Consider the following 27,094-nt stretch of genomic DNA (forward strand, 5'->3'; position numbering starts at 1 on the left):
AATTTTCAATATGAACATTCTATGAAATGGATAAAAAATGAACCAAAACCATTCCATTAAATGTCCATCTTGCATTAACAAAGAAGTCATTATGAAAAATAAAACTCTTCAGTATACTTACCATCACTCATGTATCATAAGGGTCTCAAAATAACAAAAAGAGATAAATTATTTAACATAACTTTATTACAAATATAGTAATCCACAACCGATACATTTGATGATCTTTGTGAAATATGATTTCTTAGGGAGATTTTTGACCCTGAAATGCAGCTGTCGACTCTGGCGTTCATAACATATAACAAACAAGAGTACAAAATATTAGCAATTCGTTACCAAAATAAATGCTACAAAGATTCAAATTTATTTTACAAACATTCTGACAGTATGAAAATGACTGATCTTTATAGGTATATACAAACATTTTCTGATTGGTATGTGGAAGAAACAAAGAAAATTACATGATACATGGCTTTCTCATAGTCATAACTCATCTCTATCAACCATGTGTTATATTTGTATTGGACTAAAAACTTTGAATGTTGAGTCGTATGATTTATTCAATTTTTGTAGTTCGCGTGGAAACTTGACTTTATCAGCATGGAATTTACGGAAATAAATTTAACACGTGGTGGATAAAGGTTGACAATGAGATTCAATACACGCAACTACCACTTCCAATAGCAAAGATAATGTCATTTTTGTTTTTTTGTTTTTTGCCTCTTGCCAAAATCACCTCTTTGTACTGCATGTCAAGACAGTGCCAAGTCTCAGCCATATCCTTTTTGTCGTATTTTTTGGATGGTTCTTAGCTACATGACTCCTCTAAGCTACTACTAGATCAGGTAATCGGGCCCATTGGGTGTGAGATGCTACTACAGCAACTATCACCATAATTTCTTTCCCTTTTTCACTTGCTACGAAAATCCTAACAAAAGAGGAATGTATGAACATCTCCTCTGTATAGTGGAAGATACACAGTTTATTTCTTTAAACTATTTCATAATAACAATATTCCAATACTTAACTTTATAACAGGAATTTTATTTAAAATATGTTCATGATATACGAGTACTTTAAGTTATGTGGTTCAGTAAGTAAACTAAACTGTGTATAAAAATTGTACAAGACCAAATCCTTACTACGATTGGAAATATAATGGCACTATTCTTATCCATTTTAAAAAGTCAATAAAAAAACGCTCTTTCACAAAATGGAATGATATTTAAATTTCAGCATTTTTGAAGCAAAACTTTCTTCGTTTTAAAAATTCAGACTGTACAAACAAACCCTACTCAATACAGAAATTCCACAGCAACACACAAAGAATCTGGTGTATTATAACAGCTCTTGCCATATCTCTCTGCATCACAAGCATCGCAGCGACTTCTTAACAAATACCATAGAACAATAATTAATACAGCACATAACAGTGATTTGGCCATTAACCATTACAGTAAAAGATCATACATAGATAATAAACTGGATCCAGAATTTACGCAAAATTAATCTATTCTGACGTAGGCTAAGTAAATCTCTAACCTACAACAATAGCAGTAGGCTATAATAATAATAATAATAATAATAATAATAATAATAATAATAATAATAATAATAATAATAATAATAATAATAATAATAGGAGTAGTAGTAGTAATAATAATAATAATAATAATAATAATAATAATAATAATAATAATAATAATGATCTGATACACAAATCAAAAAGGAAGAAGGAAATTAATCTGTAGCATATTGGACCTCTACAAATAACTGCAAGGCACAAGAACATACTTTAAAACAATTCAGAAAACTATAAAAGAAACAAATAAATTATAATTCTAATATAATGATTCCTTTTGTTGTAAAGTTGTTACGAGACATCAAAAGCTAAGCATGTTATAATAATATAAATATTAAAGGCCTATGTTCGAATCTGAATATTCTAAAAAATATGAAGTACCATAATACATTATATTTTCGATAAAGTATTTTTTGACTCATGTTTGAGCTTCATTAATGAAAACTCTCTGAATCACTAGATACAACGTGGAGTAAGCTACACCACTGAAGACAGAAGGATTTTATTCTTAATAATAATAAAAACAATAGTAAATTACACAAATCGTAAATATTTTTGCATCTCGCAAAATATAAAATAACATTATAACACGGGGAGTAAAAAATGCTCAAAGAGATATTAAATGAACAGAACATTAAAATTTATAAAATCAGGATAAAATGCATTACAGGTACTCGTAATTATTAAATGAGTATAGTACAGAAAATATTTTTTAATTAAATAATGTTCTCAATTTTAACTATATCATATCTCTCCTGACTGCCCCCATGGTCTGGTGGTCAGCATGCTGGCTTCTAGATCTGGAGGTCATGAGTTCGATTCCCGGGCTCAGCTCTCGGGGAATTTTCCTTGAAGAAGAAATGTTACCTGGATGTCCTGAATCTGGAAATTTGTATGGATGCGAGTGTGCTGGGTTATTAATTAACCAATCTTCAAAATATAATATATCAGGATTGTCGTTGGGCTGAACACAAGTTTCAGTGTCACATTATTCATGTGTAAAGTCGTCAGTTAGCACAACCAGAAAGCACAAATAGACGCTAGAGAATAAACAATGTATTTAAAAGTATATATTATATAGATAGCTTCTGTTTCAATTACTGTATTTTTTCCAACCAAATAACAACTGGCACTGGAAAATGATTTCAAATCAATAATTCCAGAAATCACAAAATTGTAACATTAATTGTAACATTATATTTTTTCCATTCATAGCAATATCTGAGAAAATTATTTTCACTTACCAGCATTAAATTTATTTCATTACATACTAACATCAGAAGAAAGATAGTAATTTCAAACGTAATACTATTACCAATTACAATGAAAGATCATATTACTAGTGTTGTACTGTGAATAAATGCGAACTTATTTCTAATACACCAAATCTCAAACAGGTTGCTATGGATTCTTGTAATGACAAGGGCTTCATTTTATCCTATACATTTCGAATTATTTTCCCTATACTACTATATGCATACTTTCCATTGCTTCCTCCATATCTCTCTGCAAATGGAATGGAAGTAGAGTCCCTCGTCTCCTAAGTATGTTGGTCCCAAAGAATCAGAGAGAGAGAAAGAGAGAGACAATATGCTCTCTCAACTTTACATAATATTTCAAACTGAATATTACATATCGTATTAATATAAAAAGTATCACAGTCAAAAGTCTCAATTGCAAGGCAGTGTGCTTCAACAGAAATAGTTTGAGACAGGCGGGGGCCATTGATTAAAAATTTTGTGACTATCAACATAAATCTTTATAATCTTAAAATATAAAGTAAATTATAATAATAATCTGTGGCGCTACAGCCCACAAAGGGCCAAGACCGACCAGCCAGCTGCTGGCCTCACCGACACATGCCGAAGCAGAGGTGGACGATCATCCAACCAGAATGGAGGTATTGTGAGGTTAGCACGATGAGCCCCCCCCCCAGCCGTTATAGCTGGTTTGCATAAACGGATAAAGTAAATTAAAACACACTTTTTTTTGCTAAATTTAAACTACTTTACCTTTTGCTGATATGCAGAATGAGGCTTAAAACTATCTCTAGTGTGACAGAACTTGTTCAAACACTTCTGTTCCAATTTCTTTGTTCCTAGTGTTATTTAGTCTATTTTATAATGGAGATTTTCTAGATAAAGTTGCTATAAAATGGAGTTAGACAGAAAGAACTTGATGATATACTTTGATAACACATAATTTGGAATTATTTACAAAACAAGAATACAACTTAGTTTCATTATTCTTGTACCCACAACTGAGATATTTCAGCTATATTCGCTAAAAATTCCATGCAAATTTTTAATTAAAACCTTGGTCAGAAAAGCATATCGGTATGTTAATGATCATAAATGCATATAGCATTTTTTTGTAATATTAATTCCATCTCCAGGTCGACGTTTCATAAATAAACTATGAAAAAATTAACTGAAATATTAATCTGATTTTATTTATCATATTTCATTGTTATCAAGTTATCGGAATTTACTACACAAATTATGAAAATTAAAATGTGATAGTGTAAGAATCCCATTCTGATAATTAGACCTACATACAGCAAAAGCTTTAAAAAAACATCACAATTATTACAGCAACATTACATATCGATACCTGAAAGGTAACTATTATTGACTATCATTTTAAATAAATTTCCATTTGCACACCACCTTACCTGAGAACATTTTTTGAGATTTAAAAACTTATCCTAACAAATTCACATGCGATTTTCATGCATCTTGACTTTAACACATAAAATTCTACGTCTTTATATAAAACAATATACAAGCCACAACAATGGCACGATAGGACTTGTTTGAACTATAAATTGATTTTAAAATTTCAGAGTACCTTACTGATACTCTTGAAAATATTTAATAATAATAATTATCATCAGTATGTTTGCCTTACCAAGTTCTATGAATTTCAACACATTAATCTTTCCCTTAAAAATTATTTTTTGTTTCTGTTTGCATTGCTACAATATGGAGAAGCTTTATAGGAACAATTCCTTAGTCTTTTGTATTATTTTACTAGAGAGTTCTTTATCTCTCAGTCAATCACACGACAGATCGATTCCAGTAAAAAACCTGGGGGGGAAGACACATTGCCAACTTATTCTGTGTCCATCACACTAATTGGCAATGTTATAAATGGACATTTACTTTCACAAGAACAAGTTTTCCAACGTCTGTATCACTTCACTTCAGCCAAAACTGTCTTGAGAACGTAATGACAATTCCAACATATCAACAATTCTTTTTAAGTAGATGGAGCCACCTTTAGACGCTTTCCTGGTTATATATAACACAGAACACAGTCTTACGTCTGCCTTCAAAGGATTCTGGCAGTTACACCTCCCTCGGTTCTCCATGTATTACACATTCTTGAGATGGAGTGTGCGTGTCCTCGCTGATAGCTGGTTCTTCCCCGACAGGTTCACTTAATTGTCACACAGTCGTCTCATTTCTCCGCAGAGGCTTCAGAGGCTGCAGTTCGCGCTGTAACCTATCAAAGTCATTGTAGTATTCGTGGTCTGACTCCTCTTCTGATGACTTCTGTTGTGTGACGTACGGTCGCTGTCCAACTATATTCCCGTTGCATGGTGGCTGGGTCGCATCTGCCGCTGTTGGTATTCCTAGGGTTTCTGCAGTGGGATGCACAGGAACATCCGTGTTCATTATGTGATATTCTGGGTTGTCGACACTTGTTTTGGTTTTGCCACCCAGCTGGAAGAAATCTGGGTAATTTCTGAAGCCTCCATTCCTGGGCTCAGCATTGTCTAAAATAAAAATTAAACTTTTTTAAAAACAGCAATATTTATTTTTGTACTAATATAAACACTATAGGCAAAGAAAATAGGACTACAAATTAATGAGGGGAAATACATGATAGCTATTCCAAAAAGAATAAACATTGCATCTGACTATATCAAGTTTGGAAATTATGCAAAAATTGCACCAAAACATATATAGGACAGACTCGGCGTAACTTCAAAATAAGATTCCGTGAACACACCTCTGACTTCGTTTATAATAGAAACAGATCTAAATTCGCTCAACACCTCATAGATGAAAACCACGAACTCGCAAATATCAACGACACTCTGAAAATACTAAAAATCACAAATGACCCCACAATAGAAACAGCTGAACAATTTCATATCATAAAAGAACACAACTCAGGAAAACCCCTACTAAATGAACAAATAGCTAACATAAATAATCCACTTTTCAATTTATTCAAATTATTCCCGCCTAAACAATCGCACACACAGCTCTCGCCGATTCCCCCTCCACTTCCGGTAACAGACAACACAACTTAAATGTACTGTGAGCAAGCCCACCGCTTTAGTATCAGCCTAGCATCAAGCACGAGCAGACCAACACGCGGTAAAACTGTAAGTTACTTTTCTTACATAACAGGCATCACCCCTAGCAGTTAACCAAAACCAACACCAGTTAAAGGAATTTCCAAATTAACAATTTTAAATATTCTCAATTTCAAATTCATAAAGTAATACTTAATCATTGTTACAGACATGCCAGGCGATACTAAATCCATGGACTTGACAACCTTCAATTTGTTTTAACAATACATCTATGGGTACAAATTACAGCAATGCCATTAACTATTATAGAAGTGCCACAACATCACTTTCAGCAAACATAGCCATGTCAACGATACCGCGTCTAGCTCAACGCTAACAAACAAGACCACAACTGCCTCATTCAACTTCACATCGACAAACACCGCACAACAAGTGATCACCAACTTCATATATTTAAAGTGATGCACGAACTATGTGTTTTTAAACAGTTTTAAATAGTGTTTTAACAGTGACTGAAACATTTAATTTTTAATTTTAATTTTGATAGTATGTTGTACCAACAATTAGTATATAAGAGCTAGGTAATTATTTATTCAACCATGGCAACACTTCATCGATATAGCACAGTACGCACAAAACCACTGATTATTTAAGTTTGCGACACATGCACCTAGAGGCTTGGTTAACAATTAGCATTATATACATACATCTGAAGATGGTACATAAGTACCGAAAACGTTAATGAAAATATGATTTATTAGTTTCCCCATTTAATTGTATGATAAGCAAAGGCAGAACACACACACATAGTTATAGTCATCTTCGAGTGTGTTAACAGTTTTATATGCCTGGGTTCCTTGATTGATCAAAGAAATAACATAAGTCTTGAAATTAAGGAAAGAATAATCTGTGCAAATAGATGTTATCATGACCTCATAAGACATTAAATCTAAAGTATTGACTACTAAAAGTAAAATCATAATACACAAAACTTTGATTAGACCAGTGCTTACCTATGCCTCAGAAACTTGGACCCTTAATAAACAAGATATAAACAGATTAAATATCTGCCAGAAAAATGATATAACTTATAAAGTGAATAAGTTCCAAGTAATGTGTGGCACTATAAGAAGGATCTTAGGACGTAAAACTTTGAAGTCCACACAACTTACGTTTTATAAAGTTATGTCAGTCCCTATGCTCGCATACGGCAGCGAGAACTGGACTTTGAATAAATCAGACAGAAGGAAGATAGAGGCTGCAGAGATGAGACTTTTGAGATCGGTTGCGGGGTTTACTCTCTTAGATCATAAAAGATCTGAAGACATATGTGCTGAACTTAAGATTTTTAACCTCAATGACAAATTATTACAATCTAAAGAAGACTGGAAAGAACATATTGAACGTATGCATGAAGACAGGTTCCCAAAGTTACTTTTGAACTATACCCCAGTATAGGTAGATCTTATAATAGATGGGAAGATCAATTTCTCTGAGAAGGACGGACCAAATGGCCCAAACCTTGATGATGATGATGATGATGATGATGATGATGATGATGATGACGACGACGACGAGGATGATGATGATGATGATGATGATGATGGTGAAACATCTTTGAGAGAAAATACTAACAGCAATTTTTGGACCAGTACAAATAAACGATGAATGGAGAATACAATACAATGCAGAACTGTATGAACTATATAAAGAGCCAAACATCATTACAATAATAAAAACTGATCGTTTGAGATGGACTGGGCATTTGGCAAGAATGGAAGACTCCCGACCAGCTAAGGTAGTCTTTTTATATAATCCGGGAGGACAGAGGACTACAGGAAGACCATGATGAGAGAAGAACATGAATCAGCTGATTTTTCTTCAGGACTGGTGCATTAAAATAAAAAAAAAAAAAAAATACGCGAAATTGTGAAGATAAGCTTCTTTGTCGAAAAGGCAAACACACATAATTATACAAATTTAAATTTAATACTTAAAGTAATTTTCGAGAAAAACATGAGACATTGCTTTACTTTTGAAACAACGCTTGAATCAATATTGTAGAAAATGTGTCTATGTACTATTAAAGGGCATAGATAAATGCCGGTACAGCACAAGTATAAAAATCTGTTAACTTAGTGAGACCACTAATACTCAATCATACTGCACAGCTAAGAGTCTAACATCTAACATACCTGGAAGTTTAGAGTCGCCGATAAGATCCATATATGTTGTGTTATTTTGGGTCTGCTGAGCAGAAGGCATTAGGTAATCATCCTCATCGAGAGGCAGATCCAGCTTCAGATCTCCAACTTGTGCCTCACGACTGTTGCTGCTCACCATTCCAGAGTCAAAACAATCATCTTGAAGAGTGTCACAATCTGCAATTAGATAGCACAGAAATTGAAACTTGAAGACCGGTCCTCAAATGTATCACAGCAGTGTAAAGGTTGCATGAACAGGATTATAAAATTTACTGTTCTGTAGGATCTGCATATTCAGTTCTGATCTCCATGACATTCCCGACTTCTATGTCCACTGTACATATATTGTCGGACCATCGGATCTGTGCCCTCGTAAGATATGCGAACTGAACTCTGATTCCTTCTCAGCCTCAGTAATTCATTTCTCTCCCTGCATTCCTATCTCTCTCTTTTCTATCTCTCTCCCCCATTACTCATAATTTTGGCCTTCTTGCGGGACAGTTTATTTGCATTTGCAGTCCAATGTTGTCAACTCAACATGAATACTGTAGCATGGAGTGGCGAAAGAAATATTATTAAGCAAGTATCCACGTAATAGCATTTTGCGATGAAAAGAAACAAACAGGTCAATATCTGTTTTCTATAAATAAGGCAACGGAAAGAGCAGCTGCTATCACAGGTGAGGCTTATTTTATTTCAATTGATTACGTATTAAAATTACTTACTTAACTAATACTAATAATACAACATTTTATGTAATTTATATAGACAGATCAGAGCTCCTAATAAAGAAAATCAGGAGAGAGGGAGTCTGTGCAGGAGGTGAAAAGCTAGAATCACCAGAGAAGAACAGACCAAGGGAACTTTTATTTCTTGTAGATGATATGAACCGATGTATTTTAAGAAGAAAGATACAAGAATATTATACCATGCAGAAAGAAGACCAATTATTTATGACACCGTTTGACGGAAGTTTGGCATCATCCCTATTCGGCAAGGTTCGTGGCCTGCTGTTTAACGTGGTGGGAGGAAAGCTGGTGGAATGAAGAGAGTACAGGCGTTAACTTTTCCAAGAATAACGACAGCATTGAAAGGGCACAGATCCGATGGTCCGACAATAAAATAATAATTAGACTTTTTTTTATTAATTTATTACTTCATCATTCTGTAAGGATGGTTATGGTGGATTAGATGCAGTCCAGTTCTCAATCGGCCATCACTCACTGTACAATGAGTAATGAGTATGACAACATAAGTACAGGTAACAGGTGGATCACCAACTTATGACCTGGCTGGAAACCCGAGAAGTTATTATAAGTAGTCAGTAGTTATTATAAGTACAGGTAGATTACAAGTATCTCTGTTTAACATTTTTAGGTTAAAATTATAATACTATTAATTTTTTAGTCACTATTCTAATATCTTTATTTTCCTAACCAATTTATACAACTCTCCAACATCACATAATAAAAATACTGAATCCTTCCATTTAAACCATTAGCATTTTTTTTAATTCAATATTAATTCAATTACTTATACACTATTACCGCCTACTCCATATTTCTATCTAGTCTATTTCTATGGTAAACACCTCGCTTCCATAACAAGATTAAAATTATTTTGTTATTCGAAATGATACCTTTAGATATTTTAATTGTATAGGCCTACTTTACATAGCTTTATATCAGATCAGATCTATAATCTCACTTCAGACAGAGGTTAAAACTTCTCTTTCCATCTAATTTTAACTCTAAAGAGGGATTTTTCTAATTTATTCTGATTGTTAGCATTTATGGGACCGTTCTTTTTTGTATGCAACTGTAGTGTTGATTTTCAAACATATTTTATCCAGCAAAATATTCTCGAATCATTTGTTGCCGCACAATTTAAAGATAATATATAAATGTATTGCGTCTTCTGCTTGTCTGCATAAGGGAAATTTATCTTTTTCTACATTCCCACTTTTATTCTTAAGTCTCAGATAACTAATCTCCATCATGTCACTCCTGTTCTCTCTTCTCTTGAATTTTTTCTACTATATTCTGTTTCCAAATCGTTTTAATGTCCCTATAATATTTTAGTGATCCTAGGTCCTTTATGTTATGAAACATATCCTGTCTCAAAATATCGTGTGTCCTCTCTTTCACCATTCTTCCAATAGTCCTTATGTTTAATATCCCTAATTATCTTTATAGCCAATTTAGTCCTTATCTGTTTAACTCCAATTCAAGCTCTTTCAACCAATTTTATTTTCAATTTGTGACTTCCATATATTATAAGCTACATTTTTTCATGATCGCTGAATCATTCTTCGACAAAATATTACCCTAATATTTGATTTTTTCCCTCTAGAATAATTCCCAAACTACTATTGATCCCCATCTCTAGTATCACTGCCAGGTTTGAAACATTTTTTGTGAAGTTCATCTTTTAACCTAGATCTCTCCAATGGAATTGAAATCATAAATATAATTCAGTTTAGCCATGCCACCCTAACCTGTAAAGATGAAAGTGCAGTGTTTGGAGATGATTTATTATTATGTATTGAGAAGTAAATTGTAAATGTAGTGTTTTATTTTTTATTTCAGTTACTTGTATTAGTTTTTCTTGAAATAATTTAATACTGATGAACTGATAATGTTTTGTAATCCTATTATTTGGTGATTCAATAATTTAATATGAATAAATCTTTAACTCAATGGTGAATGAAAATGTTTTATTTATTTTTTTTTTTTCATTACCTTTTTATTAAATATTTCAATATTTAAGAATTTATAATACTTTGTGCCTCTATTATTTGGTGATTTAATAATAATATAATATGACTAAATTTTTTACTCCAATCGTTTATTATTAATTATTTAAATTTCAGTAGAAATAAAAAAAAATTGAGGCTCTCTTATAACATTTTAAGTGCATATATTATTATTATTTTTAGAACCCATTTATGCGCCTAAATATGCAAATTTTAGTGCCTTGAAATTCCAAACCTAGTTATATAAGACATCACTTCTTGTCATCAGGAGACAATTTTATGAAAGTTGCGGCAACTTTATTGTGATTTCAAAGATAAACTGATTTGTTTATTGGTTGTTACCACCTTCAAATAAGGATATTTTATATCTTCCAGGACTTGCTATTTTGAAAATGTGAAGCATTCTAATTTTGAGGTAAGGGCTTATACAGCGGAATTCATTACCTACGATGGTAAAATGAGAGGCAAGAATATTGACTAACAATTGTTAATTTTGATACGGCCGACAAATAGCTGATACATTTTATTTGAAACCATGTCATTTAGGGAAAGGACTCTTTTACATGTTGTAAATCTACGATATGAGCTCTATTTCTCTTTCAATATACAGTAGTTATGAGACCGATTTCTATCGTCATTAAAACACCTTTGCAATTGCCGAGGTTTGAATCCGACAATCCAGGATCCAGGAGCAAATGTGATGGTGACCAACTACTGAGAAGAACAGTAATAGTAAGTGTGACATCACAATTTTTTTCCTCAATTGTAATTTCTAAACTAATACTGAATTCATACCCTCTAACAAATGGATAACTAAGCCTGATGGAATGACTAGCAGTGAATGGAAGGAGGCTATCAAACTGACTACCAATGTAAGTGCTATAAGAGCCATACCTGGTAAGTCTCAGGACAACCACTGCAGGCAATGCCTCAGTCATATAGAAACCCTTGGACATGTCCTGGGAGCCTGCCCTTATAGTGAAACATTGCGTATACATAGGCACCATGCAATTAGAACAAAACTGGCCGATGCTCTTAGAAAAGTAAAATACACCGTCTATGAAGAAGTCCACAGAACTGCCGAAAATGGTAGTAACAGATACATTGGCATAATCGCCATTAGCGAATCCCTGTCACAGGGTATGATCATCAACCCCACCATCAGGTTTGAAACATATAGCAAATCCCTATCTCAGGGTGTGATCATCAACCCCACCATCAGGTTTGAAACATATAAAGGACAGCCTGAAGACGTACACAAGGAGAAACGAGCAATCTACATTCCAACCATCCTGTATTATAAAGATAAATATCAACTTCACAATATAAGTGTCACGGGATTGATGTTTGGAGCAAGAGGAACGATACCTAACTTCTCTTCTCAATTCTGTAAGACTACACAAATCTTTTCTAAATGAACTGGCCCTCCTCATAATTAGAGAGTCAGTCAAACTCTTACGGAACCATCTATATGGACTCTAATTCATTTTCTTTTTCTTGTTAGCTTTCATTGCTTCTTTACTTGTTTGTAACTTTCTTATTCTGTTAACTGCCATTGTTTGTTTGTTTGTTTGTTTGTTTACTTGTTTGTCATTTTTCTCACTCTTATCTGTCATCATATATTTGTTACTTTTTTGTTTTGTATGCTTTGTCTAATGACAGCCTCTAATTTGAGGAAGCTCTGGTAAATAAATAAATAAATAATTGCATTATAAGTGAGCACAATAAGCAACTGACCTCTGTTGCCGACCATCTTGAGGGGGTCACTGCAATAGCGGGAGCTGCTGCTGTCAGATCCATGGTGGTGGTGGTGGTGGTGTGCAGGCTGCCCATTAAGGTGCCGCATCACTGCAGCACGGGGATCCTCAGGGTGTCCGCTTGCATACCGCATCAACTCTCGATCCCAGTTCTGCTGGTTCTGTGGCGTGGGAGATTCGGCAGGTACAGGGGTGCCAGCAGGCCAGCACGTCTTGATGGGAGTGCGAGGTGGCGACGATGAGGTGCTGGATGCAGACATGGTAAGCGTGGGTGCCAGCGGGGCACGTGACTTGGGCTGCAGGTACTCATCTGCATCCACCAGGGCTTCAGGGCCGTCAATGGCAGACGATGAATTGCAGATCAGCTCCTTTTCATCCTGTGCAAGAGACACAATTGTTATATTTTCTGTGAGAGTTATAAGGGTCATTTGCAGAATTTGTATAACAAATGACGTCCATCAATTCTTACCCTTCCCATTATTGCATTTATAACGATAGAGTTATAAATTCCTAACAGTGAGTAGTTTCAGTACTAATGTAGTGAACGTCACAAGAATTATTTCCTGCATGTGAAATATTTCACGAGAATAAAATAAAATTCTCATAGTGACAACTAAAATGCCGTGTCCATACTACTTAAGTTTTTAAAATGGAGCATTATTATGTCCAGATAAAGGTTTGTTTAAAAATGTAATTGAGAAAAAAATTAAAGAAACATTTGATATTATCAAAACTTCTTCATTTATGTCTGAGTTTATATTTCCTTAAATATGATTACATAATTACTCTAGTCTAGTAAGTCAGTCAGGTCTGTTACACCATTCTGTTCCTATGGATACACAGTTGAAAAAGAAATCCCACAGATGTAAGCACAAGCCAAGATGATGCACAAAGACCCTTTTTGATTGTACCGCTATGTTCACCCATTTTGATTTGGTGAGTTTGTGTGCTTTATGTTTTAGTCTAAGCGTGCATTTTTACTCTGTCAGATCTGTTTGTGTTGTGTTTTTCACAAATAACAACATATAAAGTCAAGATCAAGAGGACATAATAGTACATGTATCCAGTAGTTCAGTTGCTATTGTGAAGATTTTTAAGCAAAAAAATTTTAGGTTAGCACATGCTTGTTTGCTTTGTCAAGTCTGTTACCTGTCAGATCTGTTACTCCATGTTATGTCTGTTACGTCATTCAAAACAGTGCTGTAAAGCAAGGTGAGTGTACAGTGGTTGATTACTATGGCAGAGAATTGTACTATATTAATACATGCAAAATATGCACTAAATAGTACTTTAATTTTGATGTTCTCTATCGTCCATCTGTTATACAAATTTTGCAAATGGCCCATAAACAAAATCAGGTATGAAAAACGTTCCATTTCAAATAATTTGCAAAATTCTTAAACATCTGACATCAACTGCCACCAAAATGTTCATTCTTCACAAACTAGATTTAATTGAAAATTACTGATCATCACCAGTGCAGAAGCTCATAAGGGCTTTTGAGGCTTAGCCTACCCAAAGAATTTGAGTTATCATACCTAGTAACAATAAGCCTCTAAGTTCGCAATAACGATGTATTGTAACACTTAGTTTCACTCCGTTCCTTCCATATAGTAAGTTGACTGTTAGCAGTCATTCAGGATGGAGAGTTCAGTGAGGAGGCTTGTGGCAGAAGCCTCTAAAGGCATGGTTATGACCTTGACTCTTAAACTTGTGGGGGACAGGGGAGGAGGTATTTATGAGTGCCTTGTAAGTTATCATAACGCTGATTCTGGAAGCAATTATTTCTTTTTCCGTTTCCAATCACAAACATGTCTATAGGAAGAACATGTTGTTCCTCAATGGCAAAAGTGCTCTTTTTCCGAATACAAGGCAGTGTTCCGCGATAATCGCCAGTCATTTGTAGTGAACAACTTGAGGATGAATTTAATTGTGTACTGTAATCCTTAAGAAGTTGGCAAAACAGTATAATTTATACTGGTGGGTCCTGTATATTGTTTATGTTCACATAAAATAATGCAAACATAATTAAATGTTTTCCCGATTTTTAGCACCCAAAAATCCGAGCACTAATTACAAGAACCTATAGTGGGGCAAATATATCACTGGTATTATTTTTTTGCTTCATGAACTTAATCACAAATGTAACTTTTTAGGCTCTCAATACTATATTAGACTCGTCTTTGGTTTATATGGTTATTACTTATTATATACAGTGGATCATCGATTGTCTGAATACCAATCAACTGAAACATCGGTTAACCGAAAGCATTCCAGTTGGCAAATTTGAATTTGCACGCGCGCCATGTAGAAGTTTTGCTAGAGCTGTTTGCGAGATTTAGCGGCCAAAAAAAAATCTCAACTCTGAAGCAAAAAAGAAGTTTGGACTTCTTTTTCTAAACTGTAGGCCTACTTTAATGGCCGTTTTGAACTTGTCAAACTAGGCTAGTCAGTTTTCTGTGTTATTTGTAAGACGTGTGATACAAAATTTATACTGTATGTACAGTTTTGTGTTTAATATCAGTATTTCTTTGTTTCATACTATTCCTATGACACCGACACAATTTGTTTTCGTAAATGATCAGTTATCCGAACACCCCGTCCCCAATTGTTTCAGATAATCGATACTCTACTGTACTTCATTAACCTTTTTGAAAAGACTCACAAAACATAATTTCACATATCAGAAATAATGCACAAGATGTTCTAGAAAACAGCCTTCTTCATAGGTATAATAAAATTATAGATTTTATCTGTATTTGGTGCAATCTGGTGAACCACCCTTCTACCAATTTCCTATGAAGGAACATGTGCATGCAAACAGAACCAAAATGCAGGAGAAGCAGGTATCAGAGATTGAAACATTCAAGTGAATCCAGAAAGTACCAATAGTAAAGAAGGGTCAACTTACATTGCGTACCTGAGATGAATATGATGGAAGACGCATGAAACGATCACCTTGGATCACAAGATACCGACCAGGATCACGGGCCATCTTTGCAAATTCATCAGCAAGCTCTTTGAAACTGGGGCGACTCTCTGCATCCAGCATCCAGCATTTGATCATTATCATGTATACGTCTATTGTACAGATCGATGGTTGAGGTAATCTCTCCCCCTTTTCCAGTAGTTCTGGCACATCCCGTGCAGGAACATTCTCATACGGACGTTCACCATACGTCAAGAGTTCCCACACAGTCACACCTGGAGACAGAATCACGAATATTTTTACTGAACTGACGCATGAGTTTTGGCATATCTTACATCAAAAGCAAAACATGACGTTACGAAGATGAGACATTTTCCCACATAAGTCTTACATATTTCGCAATAATTCAGCTGCTTCATCACGTTGTGATTAATATTAATGTTTATAGTTCATTTTATTTAACTACTGTTTAAATGTAATACATAAACGAAGTCATTTACTATGCACTAAGAGAAGACGATACAACATGTATTCATTCATTCCTTTATAAATGTATAATTTACGTAGTAATATCACAGTCTAGTATATACAGTCACGAACCTCAATACATAGTAAATATGCATCCATAGATAGTTGCTAACCACTAGGATCGCTACTATTGCCTCATTACAGACATTGCGAAATAGTACCCGCACAGTCTATTGTTCCTAGCACCCTCACAACTCAAGCTTCGTGGCTGTATATACTAGACTGTGGTAATATGTTGCGCAACAGTCCATGAAAGTGCAAAATCGACCAGCTGACTTCACGTCCACATACCTCAGGATACGTGAATGATCATCAAACAGACTACAAAGGTATCAATGATCCCCCAAGCTGTTATAACTGAATTATGCTAACATTGTAGCTCCCCAAATTCATCACAATGTTGGGTGGGTTTTGCTCCCATACAGTGGCCGAAATTTCATAAGAAAATTCCTCCCTCTTACTTTGTACAACGATTAAAGATTAATTTATGAAATAGTATGAAACCTTTAAAATGTTCTGTAAAGTTATCAGCATATGGTCCAGTAATATGTTGCAATAAGTCCTTCAAATACTGCTACATCATTAAGAAAATCTTTTCAAGGGATTTTGAAGATACAGTATATTCATTTTGTTCACATTTAGGCCCAACTTACATGGACCACAACTTTGCGATTATTTTGTAGTTTTTGTGTGTTTGTGCTGTCGGCAGAACCGACCACACGCGGACTTCTTTTTTGTGATCGCTTGAAGCTTGATATTTGCCAAGAAAGCATCTGTTGTTTCCAAGGATACAATGACGGCAGCAAGTGGTCGGGGTGTCGCACTGTGTGAGTTGCGCTCGACCACCAACAGCGACAATTCTGTGGTTGTTCCATGGCTAATACTGACCCACAGTCGTCGACAATGATTTCAGTTTGTGGTCCGTGTGAGTACACAGTACTGTTATCATTCAGTAAAAATTCTAATACATTATATTTACTACAACAATTAATTTGTATAATATGTGTGACATCTGGCAATGACTTAGGAGAAAAGCTAGAGACAGCACACGTGAAGGGACAAATAATTTCCCTAAACTGGAGAATTTGCTACGGTAGCTTTGAACTATGCCATTACAGTTACGACCAAATTTAACTAAATACACAATGTCGCCAACATAAGGACATGACGTTGGTGTGTGGCGTAGTTAGAAGGCGAAATTTGTTTGTTTTTTTTTTTCCCCTACCTCCTTCGTTCTGAACATTCCTGAGAGATAAACCACTGTTAGTGACAAGATGTATTTACGTAAATATTGCGAGTAGATTACGTGGCTTAGATGAGGGGCTCACGACAGGAACAGTTTTGCTATGGTGCATGCGCGGACCTCTCATGTGATGGCAGTGTGATCCTTACTTGAATTTATTTTCGCATGTACATTCCAGATCAAATCAAGAAAATCCCTTCTTGCTCCGGTTACACATCCTGCATATTATAAGAAGGTTAGATTTGGTTAGTTTAGGTTTTTATTATCCAAGTCCGCGCATGTACAGACAGCCAAAATGATCCTGTCGGTCATGGCCCTTATGATAGCTTTTGTTTCGTAATATTGGTAAACAATAATATGATGAATACGGTGAATAATTTCAGGTCCGCTAAAAGTTTTCTTTGTAAAAGCCGAGGTATTTTCACTAGACCACAAATAAAACGACAACGCGGTCATAATTACGTACTTAATGCTTTGGTGAACATAAACCAGAAATTTACTTTCCTTCATTTGAATGATATTCCCTGAAACACACCTTTTCCCCCCTTTATTTCGTTGTGATAACCTATTTTAAGATCTTACTACATCTGCATTTTCTTTTAATGCATTCCAAGACACCGCTGTTGTACTGCATAAACCTTGCACTTGCCTAATTGGGTGAATTATTTAAGAATATGTCGCGAATTTTACTACCACCATTTCGATTTTCTTTTGTTTAACATGGCTCGGCACGGCCTGGTGATTAGTGGCCAACAAGCAATGTAGACTACTGACGTTGGTCTACCGTGCATATTATCCAGTTTTTCCAATAATTTATTACAATCGGGAAATAAAAATAAAAAATTTTGAGGAAGGAAACTAGGTTTCCTATCCAAATGCTCTTAATTAAAACTAGGGACAATGTTTAAAGAAAATGAAGCACAGCTTACCAAAAGACCAGACATCACTCTTGTGCGTGAATATCCTGTGCTGAATACATTCCAGAGCAAGCCACTTGATGGGCATCTTCCCTCCTGCTGCCTTGTACTCATCCTCGTTGATGTCCAATAACTTCGCAAGACCAAAGTCTGTTATTTTCACACAGTTCGGTGTCTGCACCAACACGTTTCTTGCTGCAAGATCCCTGTGCACCAATCGCTTCTCCTCCAAGTATGCCATACCTACAACAGGAGGAGAATTAATTTTTTATGCAATCAGAAGTTAGATACAATGACACTAGGCTGACTTTTAGAGCGTTATGCTGGGTGACGAAATAAGAAACTGAAATCCTCCGTTCATCCTTATGTACAGATAGGTGTGAGTGACTATGAGGGTGAGGAAGGGGGGAAGGAAGAAAATGAGACGACTAGAGTGATAGAAACAGAGGGAAAGTTAAAATTATGGAGTTAGAGATGAGAGGAAGGAAGAGAATCAGCTATTTTGAAAAGAAACAGTCATAATCGCATGATTTACTATGGCATGAACAGCTTTTTGGCTAGTGGAGCAAGTTGCACTGTAGCTTAACGGACAGTGGAAGAACACTGCATCAATGAGATGGTTAAAATTTTTAAGTGATCACTGAATCAAGAAAGAAAGAAAGAAAGATATAGAGCTTCCTACGCATACTATGGGCTCTACTACCAGTTTTCATTCAAAGCTTCTCCAGTTATTACATTATCTTACTAACACTGAAAAACTTTGTCAGTTCCAAGGTATTGTTAAATTAATTAAAAAAAAACATGTAGGCTAAATGTCAGTTTTAAAAAGGTTATGACTTTACCTCTTGCAATCTGTGTGCACCAGTTAAGAAGAGGTTTAGACCCAATCTTGTCACGATTAGTACGGATATAATCAAGCAAACATCCAAGAGGCATGAGCTGTGTGACGAGCATCATCTGGGATGTCAGACACACGGCAAGCAGCTTTAGGAGGTTGGGATGTTCCACTGTTGCCATAATGTAAGCTTCCTCCAGAAACTCCTTGCTCGTATTGGCACCAGTCCCTTCACGAAGCACCTTGATTGCTACTGGGATCTTCACATTTTCTCCTTCTGGCACCCACACTCCCTGGAAAAACAACAAGAATATTCCTGCGTTTAGAAATATTAGAATTTAAAAATCTTCAGCAAGGTACTCTTGGAATGGAAATAAAGCCAGAGGATACTTTCTTATAGATTTAGGGCTGAAAAAGAATTCAGTGCCTGAATGGGGAGATGATTCTAGATAGCATTTACCGGCCTTTCCTTGTCCACATCCAAATTATTGAATTCTGCTAGCTATCATTTTCTTAGGGCAGCGTTTCTCAAGGTTTTTTGAAGTGGGGACCACTTTTTTAAGTCAGAACAGTTCCGCGGACCACCTTACTTTTGTTCCCTTCAAAAGCAAATTTACCATTTTTGTAGTATATTTTAATATCAATATAGTTATATTTTAAAATAGAATCAATAATTAAAATTAATTTAATTAAATTAATGTTATATTAGTATTAACTAATTACGGTAATGTTAATAGAAGAAAATTCATTTTTGTTTCTTTAATAATTCGAGGCTATTAGAGCTTAGATAACCTTTAACTTATTAACTAAAAATAAATAAATAAATGTTGGTACTCATATTAATGAGATGGATGAGCCTGCTGATTCTTGCACAGTTGATCTATATTTGGACATATGCTGGTAAGCTCAAGTCGGAGATCGTCACATACATCGAGTTGATTTCGGTAGCCTACTTTGTTTTTATTAGAGTTAGTGATGAAAACCCTTTCCCATACAGATACGTAGAAGCAAACTGAATTATAATCTCTAAACCATCTTGTACAGTTCACTATATTCTCTTTTCACTTGTGATGCGGTCCAGAAATTAACCATATCTTCGGCTTAGAATTTCATTTTAAGTCCGGTCTCATTCGAGAGTTCAATTAACTGTTCTCTTTCACTCAATGAAGGTTTGTTAGTTTCAATATCGCAATGAAAGTGATCACGAACCCATGAAAATTCGTCATATTTACTTGGAAAATAAGTTTAAAATTGTGACCTCAGAGTTGTATTATTGGTGTATGACATACAGTATGTGACCATTTCAATGTGTAGACTGGGTGTCGGCAAAATTATTTTGAAAAGGTTCTGTCCTCTGTTATGAATTTGGGTGGTCCCTGGCTGGGTTACAGGGGGCGGCATCAGGGAAAATATGGCGGGAAACACCACGTTCATAGTGCTTTAAATCCCTCTTTTGTTGTTGAGAGTAGAGTGGGAAGTCAGTAGACGAATAGGGTAATAAATTTCATAAAATGTTAGTAACTTACTGAGAGAAAAAGTGAAAGGCTACTGCCATGTGTCTCTTCCAAACTCTGAGATTTTCAGCTATAGAGTGATATGTAATTCGTTTGAATTTTATTTTTTCTTCTGCCTTTTTTGAAGGACCACAAGGGCAGACCTCGAGGACCACAGGTGATCTGCGGACCATAGTTTGAGAAACGCTGTCTTAGGGTATTGAATCTGACTGTCAAATCATTGCATTTCAGAAAAGTTTTAGTTGGTAATGTTTGATGACACTGGAAGCTAACCAAACATATGTAATAGAAAAAATTGAACTCACCTTGAACACAGTACCAAATGCGCCATAGCCCAAGATTCCACCTTTCCGCATTTCTGCTTCCTTCACTATACGAAGTTTGGTAAGATTTGGTTTCACATTCGATGGCCGCAGCGGTTCATTGTCTTCCAAGCCCGTCAACACCATAGTCATCTTCACAGCATTTTCTTTGGCTTTCGCTCGCTGTCGCCAATTCCAGAATATCACGATGAGGAAGACCATGAAGAGAATCGCACACACCAACACGCCTCCCAAAATGGCAGGCATACTATCTGCTTCCCCACTGCATTTTCCCAAGACAAAAACTTGTCATTAATATATGACTAACAAAGAAAAATCAAATATTTAGGTAATATTCTGTGTAGGAATGATTCGGCAGTTATGAAAACATGTATCTTGTGTATGAAAGCCGCTAATTGGAAATCAAATTAGCTGAAAGAGCTGGAAAGTGAAATAAACAGATTAGGTCTAAATTGGCTATAGAGAGAACTAGGGTCTATAAACACGAAAACTATTGGAAGAATAGTAAAAGAGAGGGCAAACGAAATTTCAAGACAAGCTATTTTTAGTAATATGAAAGACCTAGGATCACTAAAATACTATAGGGAGGTGAAGCAGTTTTGGGAACAGGAAGAATATGTTAGACTAAATTCAAGGGAAGAGAGAACGGGAGCGGCATGGTGGAGATTAGGTATCTGGAGATTCAAGAATAGAAGAGGGAACGTAGAGAAGGATAAATGTCCTTTGTGTGGACTAGCTGAAGACGCAATGCATATTGCGTTAAAGTGTCAGGCAACGAATGATTTGAGAAACAGTTGGGTGGATAAAAAAATTTCTACAAATAAACGCTATAGTAGCTTATAAAAAAATTAATGGTCACCTAAACGCAAGCAATCTACATAAAATAGGAAAATTTCTGTTTAGAGTTAAAATTAGATGGGAAGAGAAAGTCAAAGCTCTAATGGAGATGGAATTATAAATGTGGAGTAGTTACATGATAAGAAACTACGAAGAATAGTCAATGAAGTAACAGAATAATTCTTAAGAGAGTAGGAATTTTAAATAAAAGAGGTAGACTTATTAGTTAATTATTATTATTATTTTTATCATTATTAGTATTATTTTTATTATCAGTAGTATTATTATTGTAATCAGAGGAAACTTATAAGTTCAAATGTATTAATTTTCTGTTATATTTGTATAGAGAGTGATGGCGGATTAAGAACTGGAGTACATCTAATCCGCCATGACGTGAACAATGATTGATGAAATAAATAAATAAATAAATAAATAAATAAATAAATATGACTAACAAGAACAGTTTTATTCGATATGGCAATTTTATGTATTTAAAAAATGTGACCAATAATATAAAAAAATACAGAGTAATAATTTCAGATATGTATTATACGTAATCATGACTGCATTTCAATATACAGGATGAATGGTAACTTCTGCACCAAAATGAAACTGGTAATAGATCATGACGAGAGATTTGAAAAAATCTAAATAAGTTTTTTATTTAATATTCACTGTTTTAGAGGAAATCGTTATGTTTCTATGAAGCATTTGGCAACATCACGTTTACTACAATAACTCTACCACTCCTGCATTCCTTACCTTCCCCTCACCTTCTGTTGTACTCAATCGGTGATGTGCAACAGTGTGCTGCGTTGCAAGATTTATTTTAACGATTTTCGCAATTATTTAATTTAAATTCATGGCTAAATGGTTTGATATGCAAAAAAAGATAAGACATTAACTGTTCAGATTATTTTTACCTACCTGCTTGTATAACAATCAGTCGTTTCTCTCGGGCCTTTACCGCAATAGAGCACTGCAAACATTGGGCAAAGACTATTTTTTTCCTGCTTAACCATGTTTCATCGAAGGAAAAGTGTAATAAAAGTTTTGTTTCATTTAAAATGTAGAATCACCTCTTAAATTTTGGTGCATCAGTTCCCTTTCATCCTGTATATCACATTTTTTTTTTAATTTGAAATGTACCGGTATTAAAGAAACAACATTTCTTGAGATACTATTCCTCTTACATTTACTTAAAAAAATTAAGATGATATTTTTTAATACAAGATTAAGTTACTATAAACGAAATAAGCTTAAGATAAAAAAAAAATGGAATTATGCTGATATTGAAAATTATTTCATTTTAGTACATTTTCCAAGTGTTCAACTGTAAGATGTACAATGATTTTTTATGTTGTAATTTTGAGGGTATGGTAACATAGTCTTTCTGTGGCGTAATTCTTCATTGTAATGCAAAAGCAATGTTTAATAATGCACAAAATTTCTTAAGCAAGCAACACAGTTAAACTGAAATATACTGAAGTATAAAAATTAATACAATAGTATGAAATCTTTCCAATGACTAAATTAATACTACTAAACGAGATCAATAATTAAAATGTTTAAACCACATAAGACCAGGAAACTTGAATTTTGAAAATAATATTATAACAACCTTTTGAAGAATCAGTCTATGTTACGGAATTATTTTACTCACATTACATAAGACTGTCCAGCAGGTTCCACAGAACAATATGGTTCTTCATTGCCATCTTGTGGGAAAATTTTGTGGGGCACTTCAGAAGTGCAAGAAGCTGTACAGTTAAAAGCCGTTGCATTATCTCCTCTTGTACCACCCTGAAAAGATAACAAATACATCTTGTAGAGCTCCTTCATTATAGCACTAACGACTATAAGAGAAAATGCTAATCACAACTCTCTATCACACAGTTTCGTAAATTGTATTACATGTATTAACCAGTAGTTGGCATGGGTTGCAGGATCAGCTCTATTCGTAACAATTTTTGTGAACAAGTCTGCAGTGCAATTGTCACATGAAAAATGTTTCAAATTTCAAATTTATTTATTTAATACATTACACTTGATTTACATTAGGCATTGCAACCCGAAAAAACAGAAGCTCGTGCTTCAGATCAGTTATACAAAATATATCACAAAATTAAGAGAGTTCACTGAGCACAAAAACATTAATATGTGGTAAAATGCCATACAGCATGTAATAATATATACAAATAGAAAATACAAAAGTACATGAATATTAGAGTATCAATTTTTAATTCAATTAGCTTAAAAGAAATACAAAACAATTAAATAATTAATCTAATTTGTTTCCTAAATCTATGTGTGTTCAGGGTAAGCTCTAATTAATGCATTATATATTCTGGGTCAAAAATTTCTGCTGTGTTTTAATCCAGCAGTTGTGTGGCATTTGGGGGTGTTTAGGAAGAAACTGTAGTTTTGTCTCGTACAATATTCATGAGGATAAAATTAAAATTTTTTTGTGATTTTTATGAAAGTAAATCAACAATGTTTGTTTATAAATTTGTTCTAGATCTGATACACCAAGTTCCTGAAAGATTAAGGGGAGGTTGTAAGCCCTATCCTCGCCGTGTTAAATTTAGCAACTTCAGGTACGCTTATCTCAGAAACTTTTCAATCTACATCTATGAAAATTTGCACACCTGTAGTTGTGATCTTCCTTAACCTACCGACTTTTTCTTAATTTATTAGTTCAGCTAAAAACCAAAAAATTTTAATTTTGATCCAAATCAGCTTACAGCCTCCCCTTAATTTTGCTGGGTAATCTAACAAATTTGTTATCGGCAAGGAAAAGGTTAATGAATGTACAGACTTAGAGAGAGAAATATTCCATTCACCACTTCTGACTAGCTCCTCTTATGTACCCATTATTTATTTTTATTTTTTATTTTATTTTATTTATTTATTTATTTAACCTGGTAGAGATAAGGCCATGAGGCCTCCTCTTCCCCTCTACCAGGGGATTACAACTACAATATTAAGAATACAATTACAATTATAATTGCAATTAATATTAAATTTACAAATACAATAAAAATCAAAGTACTAAAAGATTAACTGATTAACAAAAGCTAGACAGTTTATTGTAAAAGTTAAGAAGAGAGAAGCATTTCTTTTATTAATTAAGTAAAAATTAAACCTACTCTACGCAGTAAGAAAATGCTTAATAAGTTTGCTTTTGAACGCCACTAAATTCCGACAGTCTCTGATGAATATGATGATGTCTTATGTGTTGGTATGGCTAATATGTGGCTATTTTGCGTGCATGTGAAGAGATTATGATATGATGACAGGTAACTGAAACGGGAGGCAAGGTAGGTAGGTGTAGAAGTGTAAAGGACTTGGAAAAGGAGAATAAGAGAATGAAAATTTCTACGTTCGTTAAGCTGTAACCAGTTTAGAGTTTGGAAGGATGGGGTAATGTGGTCAGCGCGACGGACATCGAAGACGAAGCGAACACAAGAATTATGAACACGTAATTTTTGCTAACTCACCACATATATTTTGTAGTTGCGGCAGGCATCGCAGTTAAAAGGGCCAGGTCCATGGCAGCCCCGGCACTCATAATGGCACTGCACGCACTCCTGGGTTGTCTCATCGGCATAGTGGTCCTGCGGGCACTCGTCCTCACACTGCTCGCCCCGTTTATACTGCATGCACTCCTGGCACACCTGCTCGTGGAAACCATAGCCTGTGCAGATGCGGCAGCGGGGGTGGCACTTGCGACACACGGCCCTGCCTGCCAAAGGCTTCAGCTCGCCCTGCTCTTGAGGACCCACCCATTCGTAGTAGTAACCATCTGGACAGGATTCGTTCTTCTGAAGACATCGTTCCTGTAATGACACAAGGTTAATTGTTCTTCTTGAAAGAAACTCTTAAGTGCTTTGGAGGCTTAGTCTACCCAAAAATTTGAGTTATTATTTCTAGTAACAGTAGAGCTATAAGTTTATAATAACAATGTATTGTAACACTTGGTTTCACTCCGATTCTTCCATATATTATTAAGTTCACTGTTGGTGGTCATTCCAGTATGGAGAGTTCAGTGCGAGGCTTGTGGCAGACGCCTCTAAAGGCATGGCTACGACCTTGACTCGCAAGCTTGAGAGGAGACCGGTGAGGGAATATTGATCCGCTACATCTCCATACGAAACAAGGCTAGCCTTCTGTCACAATATTACGTCACGCTATATTGGTGTTCTCTGAAAGTGCTGCATTGTTGAGTTTAGTTTAATCAAAACTGCATGCGTGTGTGTGTTACTTATTAATTTTGCGTAAAATGGCTCATACTGAGAGAACATTGAGGTAATTATTTGTAGAATTAAAAGAAAATGTTTTCAAGTTGACATATGAAACAAAATGTACTTACAAAGATAGGAGATCGACACCATATTTACATATTAAAATTGGGGATGGAGGAAGACAAAATATAAATTTTCAATTGTCATCGTATAAGAAATATCCTTGGCTTATCAGGCTGCTCTGAGACAAATAAGTTATATTGTTTTACATGTATCTGTTTGGGGTGAAAATGAATGGTCATCATCTTCTTGTGGAGTCTGTGTCACAAAAAATTTTGACAGAAAAGCCGATAAACTTCTGCTCTATAAAAAGATACAAATATTATTTGGGATCAGTGCGTTATAATTTTCATCTACATGACATAAGCCTACTTTTGATTATCTTGACTCTCGATTGTAAACTCTAAGGAGTATTTGGGATCAATTTGTTTTATCTTTAGTCGTATATGTAATAGAATATTTTATAATTTAGTACGATAATTTTAATTTTGACAGCTAATAAATACTGTACATACCACTATACTACACTATAAGGTAAGCAGATTTTTTCAGCCTACCCAGTATTTAGATCTTAGCTTCCCCACTGCTGAATACATGTAATATTCGTTGACTAATCTTTCAGTCTTTCTTGCTTCAACTTAACAATACCTACGCTTGTTTGCTGTCCACAGAATGAGTAGCACCAGAATTACTGCTGAAATAAGAAGTATGAATATACACAATATGTTAGGAATGAATAAAAGTGTTCCTATTAATATAAATCACGTACCTAAAATGCATCAGAATTAAAGTATTCAGTAAACATGAGAATTGTAATACATTCAGAAGCAGACATATTTCACCATGTCCTGGGATTTGTCGCCTTATTAATCTCGAATAACTGTTTTCTTAGAAATTCTATTTCAGATTTAATACAGATGTTTCATTATATCTCTGCCGGTCAGTGACCGTTAGATTTCAAGTGGCTTATCGTAGTCGTGGGCGTCAGCATATTAAAACACATCACTACCTTTTGGCATTTCTTTTCCTCCCCACT

General features: G+C 34.8%; 1 protein-coding gene across 5 annotated transcripts in view; it reads right to left on the minus strand.

Annotated features, from left to right (window-relative positions):
* Positions 1-698: 698 nt before the first annotated feature.
* Egfr (epidermal growth factor receptor) overlaps positions 699-27,094 on the minus strand; it is a 526,694-nt gene continuing 500,298 nt past the window's right edge. For 4 of the 5 annotated variants that reach the window (XM_069833346.1, XM_069833326.1, XM_069833336.1 and 1 more), the window contains 9 exons: positions 25,255-25,593; positions 23,418-23,557; positions 20,900-21,179; positions 19,088-19,373; positions 18,258-18,488; positions 15,540-15,832; positions 12,609-13,005; positions 8,108-8,293; positions 699-5,363 (listed from right to left, as the gene is read on the minus strand). In XM_069833346.1, coding sequence (XP_069689447.1) covers positions 5,032-5,363; positions 8,108-8,293; positions 12,609-13,005; positions 15,540-15,832; positions 18,258-18,488; positions 19,088-19,373; positions 20,900-21,179; positions 23,418-23,557; positions 25,255-25,593 — 2,484 coding nt within the window. In that variant the 3' untranslated portion in view covers positions 699-5,031. The remainder of the gene's footprint in view (positions 5,364-8,107; positions 8,294-12,608; positions 13,006-15,539; positions 15,833-18,257; positions 18,489-19,087; positions 19,374-20,899; positions 21,180-23,417; positions 23,558-25,254; positions 25,594-27,094) is intronic. The other variant, XM_069833364.1, reaches the window with a different exon arrangement.

Source organism: Periplaneta americana, chromosome 1 (assembly GCF_040183065.1).
Source record: "Periplaneta americana isolate PAMFEO1 chromosome 1, P.americana_PAMFEO1_priV1, whole genome shotgun sequence".
In the NCBI taxonomy this organism is placed as follows: domain Eukaryota; kingdom Metazoa; phylum Arthropoda; class Insecta; order Blattodea; family Blattidae; genus Periplaneta; species Periplaneta americana.